The 24,369-nt window shown below is 36.7% G+C and overlaps 1 protein-coding gene across 1 annotated transcript; it reads left to right on the forward strand.

Moving 5' to 3' along the window:
* Window positions 1–1,059: 1,059 nt before the first annotated feature.
* Window positions 1,060–20,409, forward strand: LOC140049909 (uncharacterized). Its single transcript, XM_072094866.1, has 16 exons — window positions 1,060–1,256; window positions 1,526–1,785; window positions 2,443–2,636; window positions 2,805–2,935; window positions 3,343–3,490; window positions 3,848–3,956; window positions 4,901–5,056; window positions 6,650–6,690; window positions 8,120–8,235; window positions 9,041–9,308; window positions 10,672–10,871; window positions 11,284–11,388; window positions 11,836–12,131; window positions 13,321–13,426; window positions 19,225–19,638; window positions 19,799–20,409. Exons 1-15 carry the CDS (start codon window positions 1,125–1,127, stop codon window positions 19,435–19,437), a joined length of 2,475 nt encoding a protein of 824 aa, XP_071950967.1. The 5' UTR covers window positions 1,060–1,124; the 3' UTR covers window positions 19,438–19,638; window positions 19,799–20,409.
* Window positions 20,410–24,369: the final 3,960 nt, after the last annotated feature.

Raw genomic sequence — 24,369 nt, forward strand, 5'->3', positions numbered from 1 at the left:
TTACCATTGTTCCCAACAGCTTACATGGTACCGCCAGACAAAAAGGTAAAGGTGAGTCCCGTGTTCTCTGAACGTAGGGGAATGAGCTGTTAGAAGCTCATTGTACTAAGCCTCGGCATTATGTGGTAGGGTGGCCAGTTCCTTTCCACGCCGCCTTTTTTCTCCCTAGTATTTTCAACCAGGTACTCACTTTACAGCTGAGTGAACTGGGAGTTGTCGGGTATTGAACCCGGGTCTATCTGTACGACAGTCAAGTGTCCTAACCACTCGGCTATCCAAATCCAACTCCGCCAGACAACAGGCCTCAAATCGGGTTATTGTGTGGTGAAGTAGATAGAAAGAATTAGAATACAGAATTCATTGTCCGTTGGGTGGATGATCGACAAGAAAGACACTTTTTTATTTCTAAATCACCAAAATTTACAGTTTTCAATATTTCAAATTTAAAATTTAAAGTGTGAACAGTAGCTTGTATTGTTATGTGAAATAATTTTCCACAGAACATAATTTTTCAGTAGAAAGCAAAACGACAGATTGATAGTGTGTGGATTAAACTCTGTACACACTCTATCAATATGTGACAAAATGTGATGTGCCCATGGACACGGTGATGTCGTATTGCTACCATATTATTATTATGATTATGATATACATATTATCATATGATTATGATTTACTGTATTATATCTCTAAAAAATATATATATATATTTATATATCAAATATCAGAAATTATAATGTTTTACTCAAATATGAAAGTTTCGATTTGGAATATGAACTGTAGGCCTACTTATTTAGGGCTAATCTGATTGGTAACAATATTGTAGTTTGTATATATATTGTTATTGCTTTCAAATCACTTAACTACAATTGATGCTGAGAATCTGAAAATGTACCTCTTTGATTAACGAATTCGTTTATGAAATTGATATATACATGTTTCCAATTCGAATAAACCGTGAGTTATTGCAAATGATCCACCATATGAGGTCTACAACATAAGGTTGTGGTCCACAACATGAGGTCCAGTGATTGTTGTATAAAAGCAACGTACGTTTGTTTCTATATAGACACGATCTCGAACCGTTTTGTAAAGATTTTGATAACATTCTGTCTAAAAAAGCAATGTCTATTACTCGATCTAAGATAGGCATTATGGCACTTTTATTGATTGCGATGATGTTTAGTACAGTAATAGCGTCTCATTATCGTGGTGGCTCTTTAAGATGGGCAGTATCTCCAGCCGATCCAAGTAAGGTAAGACAAGTTAGTTAAGTTACTAATGCCAACAAATCATCCACCCCACACCCCTCCGCCTACCAAAGCTTATGCTGTTACCCAATGTTTGCTGCTAGATGGAGGATGTTACTGTGTTTGTATGAAAATCTAAATGTGTACGGCTGCGTTAAATCTATTGTTGTTTGCGTTTAATTGTACTTCAGATTATTTTTAATAAATATACCATTATGTATGAATGAATGAATTGAATTGGATTGAAGTTATTAAACATTCATCGTTTTATAAAGTTGATCGTTTCATGGAGGGTCTCTTGGAGACGGTCCTATGAACCGGCTTCTGGGTTTAAATGTGAACGACCCGGGCAGGAGCTAAACGGAGAAGGGTGTCTACTGTGCAAAACCTGCGTGAATGAGACTGTAATATATGCGGAGCCGCTGAAATTCAACTGCACGGACTTCAGTGACGAAGGAGAGGCGACGGACGAAGATTGGACAACCGGCATAGGAAGTTATGAATATGCATATGAGCGTAACAAGTTCAATCTTACGTAAGTATTGTATACCTTTCTACGGAAGCTTCTTAGTGCCAATCACTTTACCTTGAAGCTTCCGTACTTTTCCTTTTTTTTCTTTTGAGTATTTTTATTCATTTTTTTTATATTTCAAAACATATACAAAACAAGATAACAGAAAATAAAAATCAATTTGAAAAAAAAACATAAACAATCGCATACAAATTATATTGCCAGTGATGATTGTTGAAGTTTCGTCACACATTAGACATTTGGAAACAAAAGAAAAGCAGTATATAAATAATTAAAAAAGTATTTGTATATAATTAAAGCAGTTCTAGTTATTTATGGATATTTTGTTGAAAAAATAATTTAGATAGAAATATTAACATTTATTTATAACCATACTGTAATGCTCAAATCTTTGTGACCAATATTTTAATAAATAAATAAATAAATAAATAATTCATTTTCCATATCTTATCATTGTTTTTTTATCGCAGTCACGAGTGGAGGAAAACAACATGCAGCTATAAACACGTGTAACTACGTGTTTAAAAGCTAAACATGTGGGAAAAGTGGGTACAAGATCTAAACACTATGTTTACAGTGTAAATTAAATGTATCAAATATATTTAATAACAGTGATTGTTTTATTGATCAGAAAAAAAAAAACATTTCTAATAATTATAGATTTCAGTTTTTGTCGCGCACACACATGGGCAGCAATTGGATTCGGCTGGAGAACTATGGACAAGCCAACTATTATAAGATGGTTAGTTCTGTTGACTTAGACGTTCGAAACGGAACGAACTCGTCGCCTGCAACCACTATGCTACCAATCATTCGGGTACAAGCCGGTTGCACAAGCAAAATAAGAATACCAAGTAAGTCCTGACAGAAATAGTTTTATTTCGATCTTTGGCTTTAAAAATGTGTTTTTTTATTTCGCTGCATAGCAATTAGTAATTAGGTTATATGCATTATCATGCAATATAACCTTAATGATTTTTTCACAATCTTTAGACGTAATTAATTATTATTTAATGTTATAGCTTTAGACGCTGATAAAGACGTAGTGCGGTGTCGATGGGCCGTGAAAAACTCCAATGAATGTCCAGAAAAAGCAGACGTCAGTCATACCCAAGTGTGTGGGCCTATCACATCAGATTCACTGATCGATGAAGTAAGCCATGGTTCCCGATCGATGATCAGTGACCAGTGATCAGCAAAAAGGATATAGAAATAATAATGACGATGATTAAAAATTATACCATATGATGATGATGAAGAAGACGATGATGATGATAATGATGATTATCATGATGATGATGAAGATGATGAAGAAAAAAGAAGAATGATGATGATGATGATGATGATGATGAGGATGATGATGATAATGATGATGATGATGACGACAACGACGACGACGACGACGATGATGATGATATATGATGATGACGGTCGACGACGTTGGTGATGGTAGCAAAGACTATACGATACCAATAATGATGATGTCAATGTTGATGATAATTATTATGATGATGATGACTGTGATAACAAGATGAAGAAAACAATTTTGATTTTCTTTAGAATCGATGCGAAATAACATTTTCGTCGGCTGGTAAATCTCCCGGATGGTATGGGGTTTCTGTTATGATCGAAGATTTTGCCAACAAAACTTCAACAATACCATTAAGCATGATACCTCTACAGTTCCTTATATATGTTTACCCATTAGGTAATTCCACCTATTTTTATTCGGTAAAGGTTGAATAAAATGACACATTTGTATAGTGTTTGGAAAGTTTTATTTTAAAATTGAGTAGCAAAGTTGCTGATAAACTAATATTATAACAAACTTCATCAAGCGTGGTTCCCACTAAAACGCAACCCAAAGTGCTGTATTGCGTAATCAAAAGTGTGGAACGACGACGCAATAGTGCTGCTAACATTTGATTTCACGCATGCGGGGACGAACGCAACGATTGGAAGGGTTGAGTAGAATGCGTTACGTTGCGTCGCTAGTGGGAACCAAGCTTTAACCATCATGCAAATCCATGAATTAACGAAATCAATACATTTTCTTTCTCTTTAGAACTGCCTTGTCGGCAAATACAGGTCAGTTCGCCATTGTGTGAAGTGATTCAGACGAACGAACTATACACTGCTAGAATCGAAGCATTCAGTGAAACAGCTGGTGTCAGGTTAGTATGACAACAATTGAAAATATTTATTTCTTTAACGACCCCTTTAAGGATATGAGGCGGAGCATATGGGTCAGCTACCGTACATCTAAATAAACACAATGTTTTTATAAATAAATGAATCGATCAATGATATCAATTGCGTACTTGATAGAAGTTGTGACCAAAAAATAGTGCTGATAGAAAAGACACATCTGTGTTTACAGTTAAGCATTTTATGAACAAATTGATGTTAAAAGATGCATGGAGAATTACAAATCAATTTACTTGGCGTAGAAAACATACCCAAATTTATAGAAGACTGGATTACTTGGAGTCGAAACGTCGTTCTTTTTTAAGCGTTATTTTTATATTATGTATTTACAATAAACGTACCCTCATTCGTAGATTACTTGTTTACCTTTAAAAATATTGTTGATTACAATGAAATATTATGAGATATTAGGCCAGCAATACTAACAGATTATCAAGCTAGCAATATCAATTAAAACAGGGTTACAAAGGGCCCTAGCTATTGGAAAAATGATTTGCTGAAAAATATGGATTATCAAGACCATTTTAGGATAATTATACGTAATACCAAATGCAACGAAAGTAACCTTAGCCCTAACTTAATTTCGATTTTTTACAGTAAAAAAATAAATAAAGAAAAAACTAGAAAAAAGGAAAAAAATATTTAAAAAAAAAGTATTTCATTTATAAAAAGACAACAGAAACGTTTAATTTTTTTCAGGTAATTTTGTTGAATATCGATCTACGGTATTATGTGACATTTAAATGGCATATTAAAAAACAATGTTTAGGGGGGAGAATATATCTTTTTGCTCTGTCTACACTATCAAAGTAGTTTGACAAAAAGAGTGTTATGGGCACATCACATTTTTTTTTCATAAAGTTTGATAGTGTAGACAGGGCTTTAAACTGTCTTCCTTTTTTCTTATAAGAATCGTAAGTATTGATACAGTTACGCCACTTGGCATGAGACGATCAAACCTGATGCAATCATCGGAAGACCCCTCAAAGTTCTTCATTGAATTGAATTGGACCCCATCAGAAACAGGAGAGGAGACTGTATGCTATTATGCCTCTGACAACAATGGGTAAAAACAATTTAAACATTTTTAGATCAATATATAATATCTGTTTATAAATTTACGTAATGGCAACATTTATTGAATACGTGTAACTTCGAAATCTTTACTCAATACGGTAACGTTTCCGGTATGGATTTTAACCACTAAATAAGAAATAAATCATTTACAGTATTGTTATTATTGTGGTTATGGAACCAATAGTTGAGTAATACAGAGGTATTTTTTATCCTATTTGTCTTCACCTTTGCATCACTTCCGATATAAATTGTTTTGAAAGATTCATTCTTTCTTTATTTACCTCAAAGGTTTGCCCCATACTAATAAATACATCGAACAATAACACTGAAATAGCAAGACTTATTGATGTTTAGAGATTTTAATGTTTTTAACTGTCTGATCTTCAGAGATTTTAATGTTTTTAACTGTTTGATCTTCAGAGATGTAAATGTTTTTACTTTTTGATGTTCAGAGATTTTAATGTTTTTAACTGTTTTTTTTTATTATTGTGCAATTTGTATATGTAATTTACTCTCAATTCAATGTTATATATTGCAATGAGTAGAATGAATACAACCAGAATTATTATTTAATACATATCAGTGAAGTTAACATATTAAAGGAAATAAACAAAAACAACAGCAAAAACATAAGAGATTGGCTAAATCAGTATCTTGACAAAATTATTTTAAAACTTAATATTCTTTATATTATATCTAAATGCAGGTTGTTGCAAAATATTAAACCGGTGTAAGAGATTTTAGGTTAACCAGCCATAGTAGGGCTTTTGGGATGGAAAAATGTTTATCTTTTTTAAATCTTTAAAAAAAAAAACAATACTAAAATAATCATTACATTTATGACATGTTCAGTGTTATCATATAAATCAAAAGCAACACGAAGTACACATTGATTTACACCTAAAATATTAAACTGCTTAAGCTTGGTTCCCACTAGAACGCAACGCAGTGACGTATTGAGGCAAAGTGATATATTGCGTAATCACAAGTGTTCACAGTTCTGCAAGAATTGAAGGTTTGATTTCACGCAGGCGGGGGCAAACACAATTATTGGAACGGCATTTTCTTACGTTGCGTAGGTTGCGTTACGTTGCGTCGCTAGTGGGAACCAAGCTTTACGTATATACTACCGCTACTAGAAACTATACGTTATTCCTGTTATGAAAATAATATATTGGTTTAAATAAAAACGAGTTAAACATGTTCAGATCAATATATAATATCTATATTTATAAATTTACGTAATGGCAACATTGAATACCGTGTAACTTTGAAAATCTTTACTCAATATGGTAAACTTTTGTATCTTTTATCTGAATTTAACCACTAAATGAAACCCATTTTACTAATTAAGAAATATATCATTATTGTTATTACTGTGATTATGGAACAAAGATATTACAAATGAATACAGACCTCTTTTTGATCCTATTTACCTTCACCTTTGTATATAATATTGATTTGAAAAATAAAGGGGTATCCTAATGCTCTACGATGAACTTAGGAAGTAGCGACAGAAGACCATGGGTTATTTAAAACGTATAATCAGGTATTATGTTGTAATTGTTGTTATATTTTATAGGGTGTCAAGTGAACAAAGCTGTTTTAAAGTGGTCGTCATGGGTATGTGATTATACGTGACATTTTTCATTTAGGAAGATTTATACAGTACTTACACTAAACAGTAGTATTTATTGTTTGTGTGTGGTACTGTTAATTAATATTTATTGAGTATATTGTGACAGCTTTTGTCAAACTTATGGAGTCATATCACCTTTGTGAACTTGTTAATTGATAATTTAATTTACGTCACGTCAGGTGAAAGTGTAATACGGTAGCTTAGTAAAATAGTTAACGTACTCGACTTCCAATCCCAAGGTCCTTGATTCAATCTTGTAATTCACGACTCGTTCAACTCCACTCCCAAAAGCGTGGTTCCCACTAGCGACGCAACACAAGGACGTAACGCAACGCAAGTGAATTGACCAATCACACGATGGCTTATTCGCTTGTGATTGCTAACTGTCTATAACTTCGCTTGTCATTGGTTGCGTTGCGTTTACGTCCTTGCGTTACGCTCTAATGGGAACCAAGCTTAAGCAATACAACACCTTGCGTCAATACGTCGTTGCGTTGCGTTCTAGTGGGAACCACGCTTTACCAATCACACGCGACTGTTAGAATAATTCATCGCTTGAGATTGGAGAAATCACTTTGCGTTGCATTATGTCCTTGCGTTGCGTCCTAGTGGAAACCAAGCATTAAGCTTGGTTCTCACTAGCGACGCAACGTAACGCAATCTACTTAACGTAAGAAAATGCCCTTCTAATAATTGTATTTGCCCCTGCCTGCGTGAAATCAAACATGCGATGTTTGCATCACTATTGCGTCGTCAGTTCCCACTTGTGATTACGCAATACAGCACTTTGCGTCGACACGTCGTTGTGTTGCGTTCTAGTGGGAACCACGCTTTACCCCCAATGAGACTTTGGGCCCGTTTATGAACAGCAAGTATCCGGATAACTTGTCATCTTTTGGGGTCATTAATCATGCCTTAACGACCCTTAATGGCTTTTTTGAGTACTACCACCTGGGTTATCCGGACCAAGCTCAGCCCTGCAAATTTGGAGGGTTGGCTTGTCCTCAGGGGAGTTCAAGGCGACCTTGCTGGATTAAACAATGTATTTTATGAGATAATCATGCAAATCAGGCTGAAAATAAAGCCATGAGTAGCCGGATAACTAGAAGTCTGTAAACGGTATGGAGAATTTTGATTTAGCCTTGTCAGGAGAGACCTCTGGCATATCCAGATACTTTAAATGTTCATATTCTCTTACATCAAAAGATATATTCATAATGAAACTTCCGTTTTTCTCATCACATTATAAGTTACAATATAGGCCTATGTATCGCCTATAGCTGTAACTCTGTCAATTACTTGTTATTTATCATCAGTAAAGCCTTCTTTATTGTATAAATGAATGGCGAAACCTTGTTTTATATTCTCTGTCCATATTTTTGTTCATAATTTATTGCATTTTTAATTTTGTAGACTCCCCTCAAAGTATAGTTAGCCGCCCTGAACCGTCGCCTTTGTCTTCACATCCAATTCCAGGACAATCGGTGTCACCGACCCTAAGCGAATGGCACATTTATTACTCTACAAATGTAAGTTAAATCAACTTATAAATCATCATAACAAAAACTAGTAGTGCGGGATTGATACCCAGGGTGGTACACTGTGCTTGAAAATACAATGCTAAAATTACCCTATGAGACTTATATTACATTGGTTCTTTTAATTGAATTTAAACGTGGGTGGTTGCCTGATGGGCTGAGTCATTATATTAAAACAAATTCTATGAAAAAAATCAACCTACAATAACAATTTTTTCAAATGTAATTTAGTTCAGTTTTACTATTATCATCAATTCCAGCCCGCCTTTAAGTTCCATTAACAAATATATAACACATCCTATAGTGTAGTAATGGTAGTCTGTTTTTGCCACTTAAATACCAATTTACACAGACGAGCGGTAATGGTAATAGAAATATAGAATTAATGGTATTCTTATGTCCATCCTTATGACCATTTACACAAAATACGCGGAGCGAACGGGTGGTTTCCGCTCATACGTGGGACAAGCTATATAATAAAGCGGGTTTCCGCTTACCGTTTCCGCTCGTCTGTGTAAATTGACCTTTAACGCATTTGAAACGCCTTTTCCACAATACTGTCCACAACCATCCGTGCACCAACTCGATTGATAACTACTTTTGTGGTGGGTGAGAAAATATTAGAATGTATTACGTCGTCGTCACACATGTTTCACTTACTAACATTAATCATTTCTGCCACATCTATATATTAATTTGAGAGGCAGTGGATATGCGCACGTTTATCAAATTTTAACGGCCTTATATTCAAAGAAAATCTACATAAAATATACATAAAATATTCCTTCTTCAACAGGTACAGAGGCCTTTATATTCAAAGAAAATCTACATAAAATCTCTGACGGGTGACGTACTAGCAGAGGTAGACAGTTCAGAAGAGGACGAAGTGGAGTTTGTTAAAGACGGGAATGCTACTAGGCTGAGATTCGCTACTCCTGGCATTGTTATGCCGGATAAGCAATCACTGCTAATCGAGCTGGAAGAAGGGGCAGTAGTCGCCGGGTCATTTGGACCCTGTGCCCAAGATCTAGGGAGCACCGGAGCAGGATGGTTGTTCAAAACAGGTAGCAAACAGGGCCGTAGTCAGGATCTGTCAAGGGGGGGTTCGCACACTAAGTATTTGGGTCACCCCACCCCCATACCTACCACCCCCCCCCCTGGGGTGGGGCCTGAGGCGAAGCAAATTTTGTTAAATGACACCCCTAGATGGCCGGAAAAGACACTCTCATGCAGCATTCTACCAATGAGCAAAACGATCGTACTTGGACTCGTGGACTATTTAAACGATAACATTTGTTGCCGTATGTTAGATGCGCGTGCTCTGTGCGGAACCGCCGATTGTTAGATCATTTACTCGATATTTTGTTTTGCGTTCAAGTTCAATGCGAACGTACGTCTAGGAGAAGCCCCGAAAAAAGCACACTGGGTGAAGGAAAATGCAATTCTTATTACAGCTCTATCTATAATATTTATTTACAGAAATTTGTTGAGGAAATTAAATATGCCAATGTAAATAGGTGATATTGATACATTTGAGTACGTATCGGCTGGTGGTCTAGAAAAAAATAATCGGATATGCCATAATGTGAACTACAGTACATGATACCATAGATATTATAGTGTAAAATATTAATATTCACTATAATCCTCTATGACACATTATACTTCATAGCCACACATAAATACTGATGTATGTCGGAAGGCTATATACTTTATGCATGCTGCCTGACTGCCAGTGATCTAAACAATTGGTACGCAGTTGTCTCTGGCGGTGTTCTTTGTACGAATCGTTCGTCCCCCAGCTCGCTGTGAGACGCGTCAATATCATGTTGAATGCAGGGACCAAACATTTATTTTTCAGGTTAAAATCGGCAATTCATTTGCAACTCTTAGAAATTTACAGACTATATCGCTCGAAGTACGCTCATACAGGGAAGAAGGTACTGTATGAGTTATTCCGAACGAGTTTACGAATATTTTAATTTACGAACAACTTTTTGTACTGTGGGGCACGTATTTGGACGGTTTTCGGAGGTGAGGGTGAGGTATTGGGCATGTCGGGGATGGGGGTTCGCAGTCGGTTAAGGGGGGTTCGCTGTAAAGGGGGGGTTCGCCCGAACCATAAAAACCCCCCCTGGCTACGGGCCTGGCAAACCAGTGGCGTAACGGCTATGAGCGCTCACTGGTTAAACAACCCAGAGGCCCCTGAGTTTACATGGGGCCCCTGGGCTTATGAGTCCCTGTGCAGTGCCGGCCCAGAGGCATTACAGTATGTCGAAAAGGGCTAAGAACGCCTGAGGCCTCCAGCGTTGGAGGGCCACCAAGTGACTTGGGGTTTCTAAACCAGGGGCCTCGGGCCTCTGCGTTACGCTACTGGTACACATGTATATCTCATTAGGTATTACAATGTTTATTTTTCATATCCAGACTCTTCGTTAGATGCTCCAACTGAACCAACAGTAGTATGCGATCCTGACGAGATGTCCATTTTTATACCACGTGTCTATGTCGGTTCCACACCTGCACGCAAATTCATGCTGCACGATCCAAATTGTCGCGGTAACAGCTTTAACGAAACTCACTTTGTGGTGCGAACGCGCTTTGAAGAATGTGGTTCCGTAATTAAGGTAAATGTACAATGAACGATCGATCAATCGATCGATCGATTGACCGATTGATCGATCGATTGGTTGATGCGATACCGTACGACGGTACGATATTATTAATTCGTCCTTTGATGTTTTAGTTGAGTCCTTGTCTATCCACATATGACAATGTCTGTAGGCTATATCATTGGAAAATTCCGTGATACAGTGTCGCATGCGTATCACACGTGATGCCTGTGTCATGTAAGGTTAATGATGCTGTATTCGTGGTATGTACCATAATACTGGACACAGTTTAGATGCCTATCCGAAAATCGGCTTATGTCATTGGTTATACATTAAGTACTGCCTATACTTCATTATTACTTTATATTCTATGTTTTATTTAAGTGAAATCAAATAAGTAAACAAACAAACATTGTGTGTATTTCAGAAAAAGAATGGAAAGTTAACAGTCAGAAATACAGTTAGAGATAAAATTCGTCCACTTTCATCTGGATTAAGTGTATCAAGAAGAAAACATAAGTTCGAAATTAGAGTGAGTGTTTAAAAATATTATGGGAGTGAAGTACTTTCAAACAGGTCATCGTCGGAGGTACAGATAATAAAATTACAATATATGATCCGTTTTAAGGGCGTTATAATAGACATAGTAAACACGAGACACTCCTAAGACATAAACTACGCCTTTGGGCTGAAAGACGGCAATTTGGTCATGAAAGAAACATAATCTGTTTGACATTTTTAATTTCATTTTATGAGATAGGTGGAGACGCGTGTTGGACACGGTGCGGGATCTCATTATCTCGAACAATAAATTATTTAACAAAAAAAAGAACTGTTTTCACCTTATAATATTCTCGTGTAACCCGTACGGTCTACATTTCATTATTCGCCTAAGATTACAACTTTCCCGTCTCACAATGGGAGGGTTTAGTGTATAATGAAGGATTGTATAAAAGAACTCGTAATTCTGTTTTTTTAGGCGATGTGCAAGTCTGAGGTGACCTACAATAACGACATTACGTTGAATCCAGATTCTGTGGAGACGTCATTTGCGGTTCAAGGGGTTTTTGACGTTGCCGCATCCATGGCTCTATATACTGATGGCACATACAATGATCAATATCCTCAAACCGATGTCTCCTTAAACCAACGCCTTTTTGTCTCCATTGTGGCAAATGAAGAAAACGTTTTCATAAAAGTAGAGAAATGCAAAGCATACGCTTTAGACGGCCAAGTAAATGTATCAGATGGAGAATATGTTTTCCTTGATAACGGGTATGATAGCAAAGCCTAGTATAACCAGGATGTTTACAGGGCCCATGGCAGAGGGAAGGGGTACAGTGTAAAAACGTCATAAGCTAGGCTAGTTAGTTATAAAACTATTTAGGCCTACCATATTTTGAAAATTGGACAGAGGTAATAGTGCGCGCGTTTGTTCGAACTTCCGGGCCTCCTTGCTAAATGTCATTTTGAATCCCGTCGTGATCAAGATATTTACAAGGCCGGGGTTGGAGGGGAGGGAAATGGGTCCAGGGTAACAGCGTCATGAGTTATAAAACTATTTAGGCCTACCATAATTTGAAAATGGGACAGAAATGCATTCGTTCGTTTGAACTTCCGGGTAGGCCACTTGTTAAATGTCATTTTGAATATATCTCCATTTGTTACGGATCCTTTTATTTACTATTCACCACGATTGTTATTGAATATGACAATGTAATTACTATAACCACAACAATTGTCACAGGCTATTGTGATTTATTGTGTTTAAATTGAAAGGATGACAGGAGCTTTAGTAAGCCTATACTTCCGGAAAAAAGTTCGTTCGTTGAAACCCTCTCACCTTTCCCTTCCACTGTTTTTTTTACTCTTTAGTGGGGGAAGCCCACTTTTATTGCATATAACAATGGATATTTAAATGATATTACAAAGTCTGAGGTTAACAGATTATAGAAAATATGATATTGAAAATTTATATTGTGTTGAAATCTAAATAATGCTGAAACACATTTTATATTACAGAGCTAAAACTGTATAAAGATTTACGTTCAGTAGATATAGGTTTTTTTTCTATGATTGTGATTTTTTGGATATTTCTGGCGATTTTCTTGTGGTGAGGGGGTCTCACACAATTAATCGGTGTTAAAGGAATAATAACCACAATAATTGTCACAGGCTATTGTGATTTATTGTGTTTAGGATGATAGGAGCTTCAGTAAGCCTATACTTCCGGGAAAGGGTTCGAGGGGAGAATAAGTTTATAGGGGGTGGGGGTGTGTCTCGCACAATTAATCGGTGTTAAAGGAACCGAGTTACAGCGATTTTAATTGCTTTTTCTTACTTGCTTCAGATTTCCACCTGTCTTTTTAAATATATTTCGATTTTGAGGGCTAAATAAAGATTGGATGAATAATGGATTGTGGGCATCAAAAATAATTTGTGAATGTATTTACGTTTTTTACAGGTGTCCTGTTGAGCAAACTATGCGTTTTGAAGAATCGCCTGCCTCGAATGAAAAACGTTTTTCGTTAGATGCGTTTACGTTTCTCTATAAAGGAATACACGACAGCGTAAGTTACCGTACAACAATATGGGCGGCCATTAGAGCCATAATAATACAAAAATTAAAACAAAGAACAATGTCTAAAAAAACTACAAAGCAAAATGTTTTGATTTTTATTTTCCTTTGTAGTTTTTTTAGTTCGTTGATTTTTTAAACCTTCGTTGTTTTTGACATGTTTTTACTATTATGGCCATAATGGCCGCCCATACAGCAAGGCCAGATTCCCTTGGTTAGTTCAGTTAGTATGAAATTCAAGTAAGATTTCTTATAGATCGATAGTTACATTATTATATAAACACACGTTCACAGTAAACTTTATACAGTAATTTGCTTAATTTAATGTTTTTAAGAATGTATTTCTAACATGAGCACCAAACAGTCGAGTGATAGCCTCACAAGAGCTTCAATTATGTGAAAACCCCTTTTGGTGAACAGACACAAATTGTACCGAAGTGTGCACTTTATTCCCTCGATATTGTTTACTTTATTGCTATACTTAGAAGATTAAGTTTTGTCATTTTATAAATTTCCCTTTTTATTTGTAGGGTGTATACTACTAGGCCTATTTTATTATTTAGGAAAACTAAAGCCCACGCGTATTGTTTTTCGATATAGTATGACACAAATACTTAAAATGTTAAGGCCTACACCCTTTTTGTTTCTCTACATGTGCACAGGTGTAAAGTAAACAAACTTGGCGGGTACACATTGTATTGCAACTATAATTCTGGTTGTACTATTGTGATGAATGATTGATGAAAATGCTTGACCGGGTCGACGTGTAGAATTCGTAATTGTGGTTGGCGTGAAAAGGCCACACTTCTGTACTTTTCTTAATGACATTTAAACGTTTCTTTTTAAAATTAAACAATAATCCCACGCAGTAGAATTTTGAGGTGAGGTATTGCAGGTACTAGATCCTGGTTGAACAAGAAAATATGCAAAATGTAACGGGTTGCTTGGTGGTTCTATGAACAAATAAAATCGGACAAAACATGTTTACAGTCGCTTATTGTAAGATGTGGTGTGACCTTTTAAAAAGTATTTGATAGTGAATGATGTATTAGGGTGGGGTCTGCCACGTGACGGGGCCTCAGAGCTGAAAGAACAATTCAAATTTGCATTGTCGTTTCAGCATGACTTATGACGTATTTTACAACTGAAGAGAAAACGCAAGATTTTACACATTGCGACCGAATCTTTAGTGGCACTTGAGAGTCTGCCGCCACCTCAGGCCCACTGGTCGGGGAATATTTAGTATGGACCTATTTATTATGTCCCCGGAAATTGCATTCGTAATGTTTGGAGGGTAAATTGTGCTGATGATCCACCGAAAAAAAAATCAACGCAGCCCAGGTTTTTCCCTTTTATTTAGTCATAATGTACACGACACATTTTTTTACATCATTTACATTGCATCGCGATATCGAAATCGAATATCGATTTGAACATTTTTCGGCCAGATCAAACCGTGTTGTTAAAATAAAGGCGCTTACGTAGCTGAAATATCGTTTTTTTTTTGTTTTTTCATCAAGCTACCCCGCGGCCCAAATTTGGACCACAGTTTGCGGAACGTTGATTTAAGTGTATAAAAACTGTCTCGTCTCAGTTTTCAGAAAACATTTTTGAGCGAGGTCCAAATTCACGTATAGGGCCTAAGAAAACTTTATTAGAGATGAGACCATAATAACATATGATAATAAAATCGTAAAACACCGCCAGGTAACAAGTGAAAACGTATCCAGAATCGTGAATTTGATCCGAATGCGCACCCTTCGGAATTTATAAAAAGGTTTGTTCATAAAGCTTGGTTCCCACTAGAACGTAACGCAAGGACGTAAACGCAACGCAAGCGTTTTAACCAATGACAAACGAAGTTATAGAAAGTTAGCAATTCACAAGCGAATAAGCCATCGCTTGTGATTGGTCAATTCACTTGCGTTGCGTTACGTCCTTGTGTTGCGTCGCTAGTGGGAATCACGCTATAAGGACGTAAGCGCAACAACGCAAGTGATGTGACCAATCACACACGATGAATTATTCAAACTGTTACTTGTCATTGGTCAACTCGCTAATGTTGGTCCTTCGTCAATTCCGCTGAGAAGTCCTAATGGAAATGAATCTAGCTAGCTTTAGCCATTATTTTTTTCAATTTCCAATCATAATTATTATAAGCGCACGTACCACGCCATGATTACATGCGATACGGTTTTTTTTTTCAATTCTCGAATGATGAGATATGACTCCAAAATATAACCTCCAAAATGTATGATTTCCGGTTTTGAAGATAGTAAATTTAAGATTTGATATGAATTTAGAAAAACTATTAAGTAGCTAAAGTACCGTTAAAAACGACGAGTCTTCCGCTGGACTATGTCTATATACAGGGGCGCAGCCAGCAAAGAATTAAAGGGGGGGTCAACCAATATGTGAGTATTTTGCGAGCGAAGTGAGCAACCATGGGCTGGGGGCCAGGGGGCCGCCAAGGGCCCCCGGTTGGGGTCCAGGGGGCTTCGCCCCCTGGAAGCTTTGGCGGTCTAGGGCAATCTAGATCATTTGAATCGGTTTACGCACACACAAATATGACAATGTTAACACTAAAAAACTGAAACAAAGAAAACAAAAAACAACTCTCATTTTCATTACAGAACATTTTTATATTCCAGGCTGCCACAGACAAACACCTTTTTTCTTGCTTGTTTGTTAATTTGTGTAGAGAGGCTGTAAACTCAGAGGAGGAATTATTTGAATTCCTCCCTTTTCACCAATACAAAAGTTGCATGAAATGAACGTAGAGATGCAAAAGTTTGAAAAAAGAAATTAGAATGATAGCATGGAGGGAGTGATATTATTAAATGAGAACCGTAAGGTTAGAGTTCATACACTGTGCAAGTCCAAGAAGCTATCTTGGCTCCGTGTGTATGTGAGACGCTTATCATACCCAGTACATACAATATTTTGTTTAAAAATATACCTATTTTGTTCGAATGTATAGTATAGGTGATAGCTTATACATAATTGTAATAACTAACTTCTAAATTATTATCATACATTTTACGTTAGTTACTATAACGGCGCTCTTGACATCGCGTGATGCATCTTTAAACATAAGTTTGGAACATACATTCTTCTTGGCTTGGAGACAGAATTCGCGAATGACATTCTCTGTATTAATGTTCATGTTAAAGTGTATGTTCATGAGGCACAATCCCAAAAGCTGCTCATAAGACATGTGATTTCCCAAACAGGTTTTCGTTCTCCATAAAGTCGAAAAACTCAGACGTTACGGGCATAGGCCTACGCGATTAGAAGAAGTGCACGCACATTCGGGAACACATCTGGATCCGCTAATTTTACACAGTCGCTTCCATCACTGAAGCTCGGAATGAAGATGTTCGTGTCTTGGCAGATCATCGTACCAAATTCAAGTTCCTTGAAGACTTCTTCAACATTACACTTCACTATAGACTCGGGTGCTACGCCAAATATTTTAAAGCATGGCCTGTTATCGGCAGAAAAACGGGTTTTTAACTCGGTTTGTAATCAAGAAGTTGATTTGGTAATACTGCTCGGTAGTAATCTTCCACAGTATCTCCAGGATGATTTGATCTGTATTGTTGTCTCATGTTTTTTATTTATTTTTTCTAAAAAAAAGGGGGGTCAGGACCCCCGTGACCCCCCCCCCCCCCACTGGCTGCGCCCCTGATATAGTGACAATGTTGCCAAATCCGTTGAGTAGTTTTGACGTAATCTTGCTAATTAGTCGCATACCCCAGATACACTAGCAAACGGAAGTAGCACAAAAGTAATTATGCCTTGTGAAGTAGGCCTATACAATGAGGCTAATTTCGTAGGCATAACATAAACGGAGAAAAATACCACAGTACTTTAAGAGATACAATAATATGACATCATTTTCTCCTTCTGTTGTGATTTGGTGAACATTCATATTTAGAACAAGTACGAATGTGCGATACTCGGAGTACAGCAGCAAAAAAAGCTGTAATGACGTCATAAGACCGGATGTAACGTCACATACACATCAATAACCTCGCTACCAAATACGGCTATACGGTAACATCTTCGAGACGTGATATGGCTGCATTCGGTTTGATATTTTAAAATCCGGCTCTATAGCTTTGAGGAAATGTCCCTGAAGTATATTCATGCCAAATCCCAGCTCAATACTACAACGAATAAGGGAGGAGTAGTACTTTATAAATCGCACTTTTTACTCAATAGTGTCGGATGGAGGAGAAGATGAGAGAGTCCTAGACTCGGGTACCCTGAGTAAAAACTGGTAATTTTGTAATGGAATTAAAATGCGAGGTTATTATATTTGACCAAAGTATCGTGCGATATAATTATGACGTTGCAATGAACACGTGTATAGGTATTATGTGGTCAAGTATTTAAAAAAGAAGTCAATAAAATGAATAAATTGGGGAAATCCATGGAATACCATTATAGTCATTAGGAAATAATAATAATAATAATAATAATAATAATAATAATAATATACATTCCCCCTTTATCACCAGCTGCGGTTGCTTCTTTATTTAGAAATTGTATAAGACGACAATATAACAATGACATAATATATACTATAAATGTAATGACACCGACTATACCACCCACTTTCTTTCCTATACCCATAGTACCGTCCTAGTCTCCTTTATTAAGTAGATGATTATGTCACCAATAATAATACTTAATGGATTAATTAAGCCAGTTTAGTCATCATGAAAATAAGTTTTTGTGTGTGAATAGGTTTAACGACCTTGTACTTTTTCCCCCAAATTCTTAATGTTTTACCTGTTTTGACCAGAAAATTATCTTATGACCGTTTCTGTATTTTATTTTATTGATTTAAACTTTATGGTGAATTCGACATCGCACAAGGTAGGCCTACAATGACGTAACGGCTATGAGCGCTCACTAGCTAAACGCATGGGCCACGGAGCTTATGAAGGCTCAGGGGAAGAGTCAATTGAGAGGGGAAAAACAGGCATTTTGTAATAATTATGTCGAAAAGGCTAAAACGGCCCACAGCGTTGGAGGGCCACTTAGGGTTCCTAAACCTGGAGCCTCAAGCGTTATGCCACTGGCACAAGGATGAGTTTAACGCTTTGTTCCCCAGCAGAGCAACAACGTAAGGCCAATTTACACAGACGAGCGGTAACGGTAAGTGGAGAAAATCGCGTAGCGTGTCCAATGTAGAATCTGTATCTATCCTGCTGATCTATCATCGCGTTGTGTGTAAATGGTCATAAAGCGTGGTTCCCACCTAGAACCCAACGCAGCGACGTATTGTGACGCAAAGTGACGTATTGTGACGCAAAATGATGTATTGCGTAATCACAAGTGGGAACCAACGACGCAACAATGCTGCAAAAATCGCAGGTTTGATTTCACGCAGGCGGGGGGCAAACACAATTATTGGAAGGATATTTTCTGACGTTGTGTAGGTTGCGTTAGGTTGCGTCGCTAGTGGGAATCAAGCTTTAGGAATAACATAGATTCTATATTTTTATTACCGTTACTTACCGCTCGTCTGTGTAAATTCGCCTTTAGGCACAACGCAATTGAAGTTGACCAGTGATTGTGATTTAAATTCCTAGACGCAACGCAATGATGTACATGGTAAAGCTTGGTTCCCACTAGAACGTAACGCAAGGACGTAAACTGATTGGTCAATTCACTTGCGTTGTGTTACGTCCTTGTGTTGCGTCGCTAGTGGGAACCACGCTTTAAAATGATCATGGTACCGTAAAATGTTAATACAGTGTCATTTACTCTCAATAGATGCGGGTCACATGTATTGTTTCATTCTGTGGATTAGATGAAGAGGATAACTGCAGGCAATGTACGGACACTGCCATTACTGGTAACACTGAAGAGAGAGGTCGCAGAAGCATCCCTGGGGATGGCTTCAGAGGTCACAGAAGCATCCCTGGGGATGACGTCAGAGGTCGCAGAGGCAGCCAAAGACTTGCAAAAGTCTACTTAAATATTTAATTTACAAGTAGATTTTAATGAATATCGAATTATGTTAATATTATTCGTATAGCCTTAAACGTATTAGCAGGGATGTATACCTCCTCCCTGATATTAGAATACTAGACGCGATGGATTATTTGAACTGTCACTTGTCATTGGTCAACACGCTTGCATTGCGTTTACGTCCTTGCGTTACGTCCTAAAGCGTGGTTCCCACTAGCAACGCAACGCAAGGACGTAACGCAACGCAAGTGAATTGACCAATCACAAGCGATGGCTTATTCGCTTGTGATTGCTAACTGTCTATAACTTCGCTTGTCATTGGTTAAAACGCTTGCGTTGCCTTTACGTCCTTGCGTTACGTTCTAGTGGGTACCAGGCTTTTGTGAGTAGGATGCAAAATAGACTGTAACACATTAAATCACCGGTGGATTGAAGTGTCAGTATGCCTATAAGTGAATTACCTATCTCGAGGATCATCAGTCGCCCCCACACCACCAAATGCTAATATTTATTGATGATATCATTATATCTCTTTATTGATTGATTGATTATTGATTATTGATTGATTGTTGTTGATTATATCTCTTTATTGATTGATTGTTATTAATTGATATTATATGATATCTGTTTATGTAGCATCTCTCTTTTCGCCCTCAAAATCGTAACCCAACTACCGACTAGTTAGCACGTAAACGGAACAGCAGCAAGCTAAGTGTAAACTTTTTTATTAATACAAAATCAGTTTAATATGCACTATAATGTTATATATAGGCCTACAATTGATTGGACAAAGTATCAGTTCAATCAAATTGATTCTTTGCAATATTATAATTATTAACAAAAAGGTTATTTTCCATAAAAATGAACATAGGCCATTTTTTTAAATAGTTATGTCCACATGTATTTCAGTTGGTTGAAAACTAGGCGACCTCTTGTTGATGTGATGATGATCCATTGTCAGTAGGCCATCTACAACGAAATAATGATGATACAAGTTCATATAATTATTAAATCAATAATAAAAAACAATACAGGTTCATGTATATATTATTTGTGTAGGCCTCCAGTAAATCTTATTTATTTATTTTATTATTTTATTTATTCAATTGTTGCCATATACAATACAAAGAAAAAGTCAAACGAAATATAAAAGGCAAGAAAAGACCAAACACGTGCTAAACACCTATGCTAGTTGATAAACCCAGAACGGTGCTATAACACCTATGCTAGTTGATAAACCCAGAACGGTGCTATAACACCTATGCTAGTTGATAAACCCAGATCGGTGCTATAACACCTATGCTAGTTGATAAACCCAGAACGGTGCTATAACACCTATGCTAGTTGATCAACCCAGAACGGTGCTATAACACCTATGCTAGTTGATCAACTAAATAAACAAAATATGCATTCTACCTCCAATGAGTGTATACAATTTAATAAGTATACTAAATCTGTTACGATGGGATGTAACTTTAGTACCTAAAATCTCAAGAAGAATAGACCAATGAAAACGTCGGAAATCACTGCGCGTGGTTACCGACCAATCACGGAGCTTCCTCGATTAGACATCATCTGAATGGATGGTTGTGTGCCTCTATATACAGTAGTAGGCTATTTTCCTGTCGACGTTAGTCAACGATATCATCGTTAATCGTTAAAAGTTCAACGACGATCGTTTGAAATCGATCAAGTTGAAATGATAACGATAGCGATCGAGTACCTTTTCCTGTAAAGCTTGGTTCCCACTAGCGACGCAACGTAACGCAATCTACGCAACGTAATTGAATGCCCTTCCAATAAATGTGTTTGCACCCCGCCTGCGTGAAATCAAACGATTTGTGCAGCATTGTTGCGTCGTCGGTTCTCAACATCCAACTTTTAAAATGGCTAAATACTATGGAAAATGTGTGTTTTATCACTATTATTTTAAGGTAAATGAAATCAAAAAGATTGATTATGTATTACAGTAGAATCCCCATAAATTATACACTTCGATAAGGGTTTCCGTTTACACGGGAAGTACCGGTATGGTGTACCCTAAATAGAGGTGTCAGATGAAGGGGATTCTGCTGTAATTTTGTTTCTTTTCAATTTCAATTTTTTCGTTTCTGTCGTATTTATATGGTATTGATTTTTTTTTTGTAATACAGTATCACTAAAAAACAATCAATATTGATTGAACGAGTTGTACTGCACATCAGTCTCGTGTCTAAATAAAGTTTATATATATAATCGTGATAACGCAATACAGCATGCACTTTGCGTCAATACGTCGTTGCGTTGCGTCTCTAGTGGGAACCACGCTTTAATCAACATAACATTTCAATGTTTACGTAGAAGGTCGCCGATTATTGTTAACGATAACATCGAATAACGTCAAAAGGAAAACAGGCTTATTACATCTGTACTTTTCTTAATGACATTTAAACGTTTCTTTTTAAAATTAAAAAATAATCCCACGCACGAGGATTATGCATTGAGGTGAGGTATTGCAGGTTATTAGATCCTGGTTTAATAAGAAAATATGCAAAATTTAACAGGTTGCTCGTGGTTTTATGAAAAAATAACATCGCTTGCGTGACACAATTAATTTCTTGACATCAACAGGGAGGAGGACAAAACATGTTTACAGTCGCTTATTTTAAGATCTGGTCTGACCTTTTTGAAAGTATTGATAGTGAAGGGTGTATTAGGGTGGGGTCTGCCACGTGAGAAGGCCTCAGAGCTGAGACAACAATTCGAATTTGCATTGTCGTTTCAGCATGACTTATGATGACGTATTTACACTTAAAAGAAAATGCAGGATTTTACACATTGCGATCGAAAATTAGTGGCACTTAAAAATCCGCCCTTTTATTTATTTATAATGTACACGACACAATTTTTCACATCCGAATATCAATTGGGTTCGATATGTTTACGAACATTTTTTGGCCAGATGTTAAAATAAAGGCGTTCACGTAGCTTAAATATCGTTTTTGGTTTTATTCATCAAGCTACCGGCCCAAATTGTACCGTAGTTTGCGGAACGTTGATTTAAGTGTATAAACACTGTCTAGTCTCAGTTTTCAGAAAACATTTTTGAGCGAGGTCCAAATTCACGTACAGGGCCTAAAGAAAACTTTATTAGAGAGATGAGACCATAATAATATTTGATAATAAAATCGTAAAACATGCGCACCCTTCGAAATTTATAAAATTTATTTATTGCCCAACTATTAATGAGTACCTCTAAAAACGATGAGTCTTCCGCTGGACTATGTCTATATATATGGTGACAATGTTGCCAAATCCGTTGAGTAGTTTTGACGTAATCTTGCTAATTAGACACATACTACAGATACACTAACAAACAGAAGTAGCACAAAAGTAGGCCTAATTATGCCTTGTGTAGTATACAATGAGGCTAATTTCGTAGGCATAACATAAACGGAGAAAAATACAACAGTACTTTAAGAGATACAATAATTAGCCTAATATGACATCATTTTCTCTTTCTGTTGTGATTGTGGTTGAACATTCATATTTTATTCATGGGAAAAATGGCAAAATCAGCACTGTGGTCATTTTACAAGAGTTGTCAAAACAATATAGATTAACTAATAAAACTCCTAGATAGTAAGAAACCTTTGACCATTTTCCTCCTGACTGATTTAGAAAAACTTGTAATTCCGTAATTATGTAATGAAATTAAAATGTGAGGTTATTATATTTAACAAAAGTATCGTGCGATATAATTATGACGTTGCAATGAACACGTGTATAGGTATTATGTGGTCAAGTATTTTTAAAAAAGAAGTAGGCGTAAATACAATAAATAAATTGGCGAAATCCATGAATATCGTGCAAAATAGTTATGCCTCATTTGAACACGTGTGTATAAGTTGTGATGTGGTCAAATATTTAAAAAATACCATAGTCATTAGGGAATAATATATATAATAATAACACTAACCATAATAATAATAATAATAATAATAATAATAATAATAATAATATAGGCCAACAATTTCCGTTCCCCCTTAATCAACTGCGGTTATTTCTTTATTTTGAAATCGTATAAGACGACAATAACAATGACATAATAATATACTATAAATGTAATGACACCGACTATACCACCCACTTTCTTTCCTATACCCATAGTACCGTCCTAGTCTCCTTTATTAAGTAGATGATTATGTCACCAATAATAATACTTAATGGATTAACCCAGTTTAGTCATCATGAGAATATGTTTTTGTGTGTGAATAGGTGAGTCGATAACAACTTGGTACTTTTCCCCAAAAATTCTTAATGTTTTACCTGTTTTTAGCAGAAAATTATCTTACCTTATGACCGTTTCTGTATTTATTTGATTGATTTAAACTTGGCGTGACGATTATGAGCGCTTACTGGCTAAGCCCATGGGCTTATGAGGGCCCCTGAGCAGAGTCAATTCATAGGGAAAAAACAGGCATCGTAATATGTCGAAAAAGCTAAAAACGACCTACAGCGTTGGAGGGCCACTTAGGGTTCCTAAACCAAGAGTCTTCGGATGAGTTTATTTCTTTCCTGATATTATATGATATCTGTTTATGTAGCATAATATCTCTTTTCGCCCTCAAAATCATGACCCAACTATCGACTTAGTTCAAACTCAAGCGTGGTTCCCACTAGAACGCAGCGCAGTATCGACGTAAAGTACTGTTTTGCGTAATCACAAGTGGGAACCGAGGTTTGATTTCACGCAGGCGGGGAAAAACATAATTATAAAGCTTGGTTCCCACTAGAACGTAACGCAAGGACGTAAACGCAACGCAAGCGTTTTAACCAATGACAAGCGAAGTTATAGACAGTTAGCAATCACAAGCGAATAAGTCATCGCTTGTGATTGGTCAATTCACTTGCGTTGCGTTACGTCCTTGTGTTGCGTCGCTAGTGGGAACCACGCTGTAGGTAGCG

The sequence above is a fragment of the Antedon mediterranea genome, chromosome 1 (assembly GCF_964355755.1).
Source record: "Antedon mediterranea chromosome 1, ecAntMedi1.1, whole genome shotgun sequence".
Lineage (NCBI taxonomy): Eukaryota > Metazoa > Echinodermata > Crinoidea > Comatulida > Antedonidae > Antedon > Antedon mediterranea.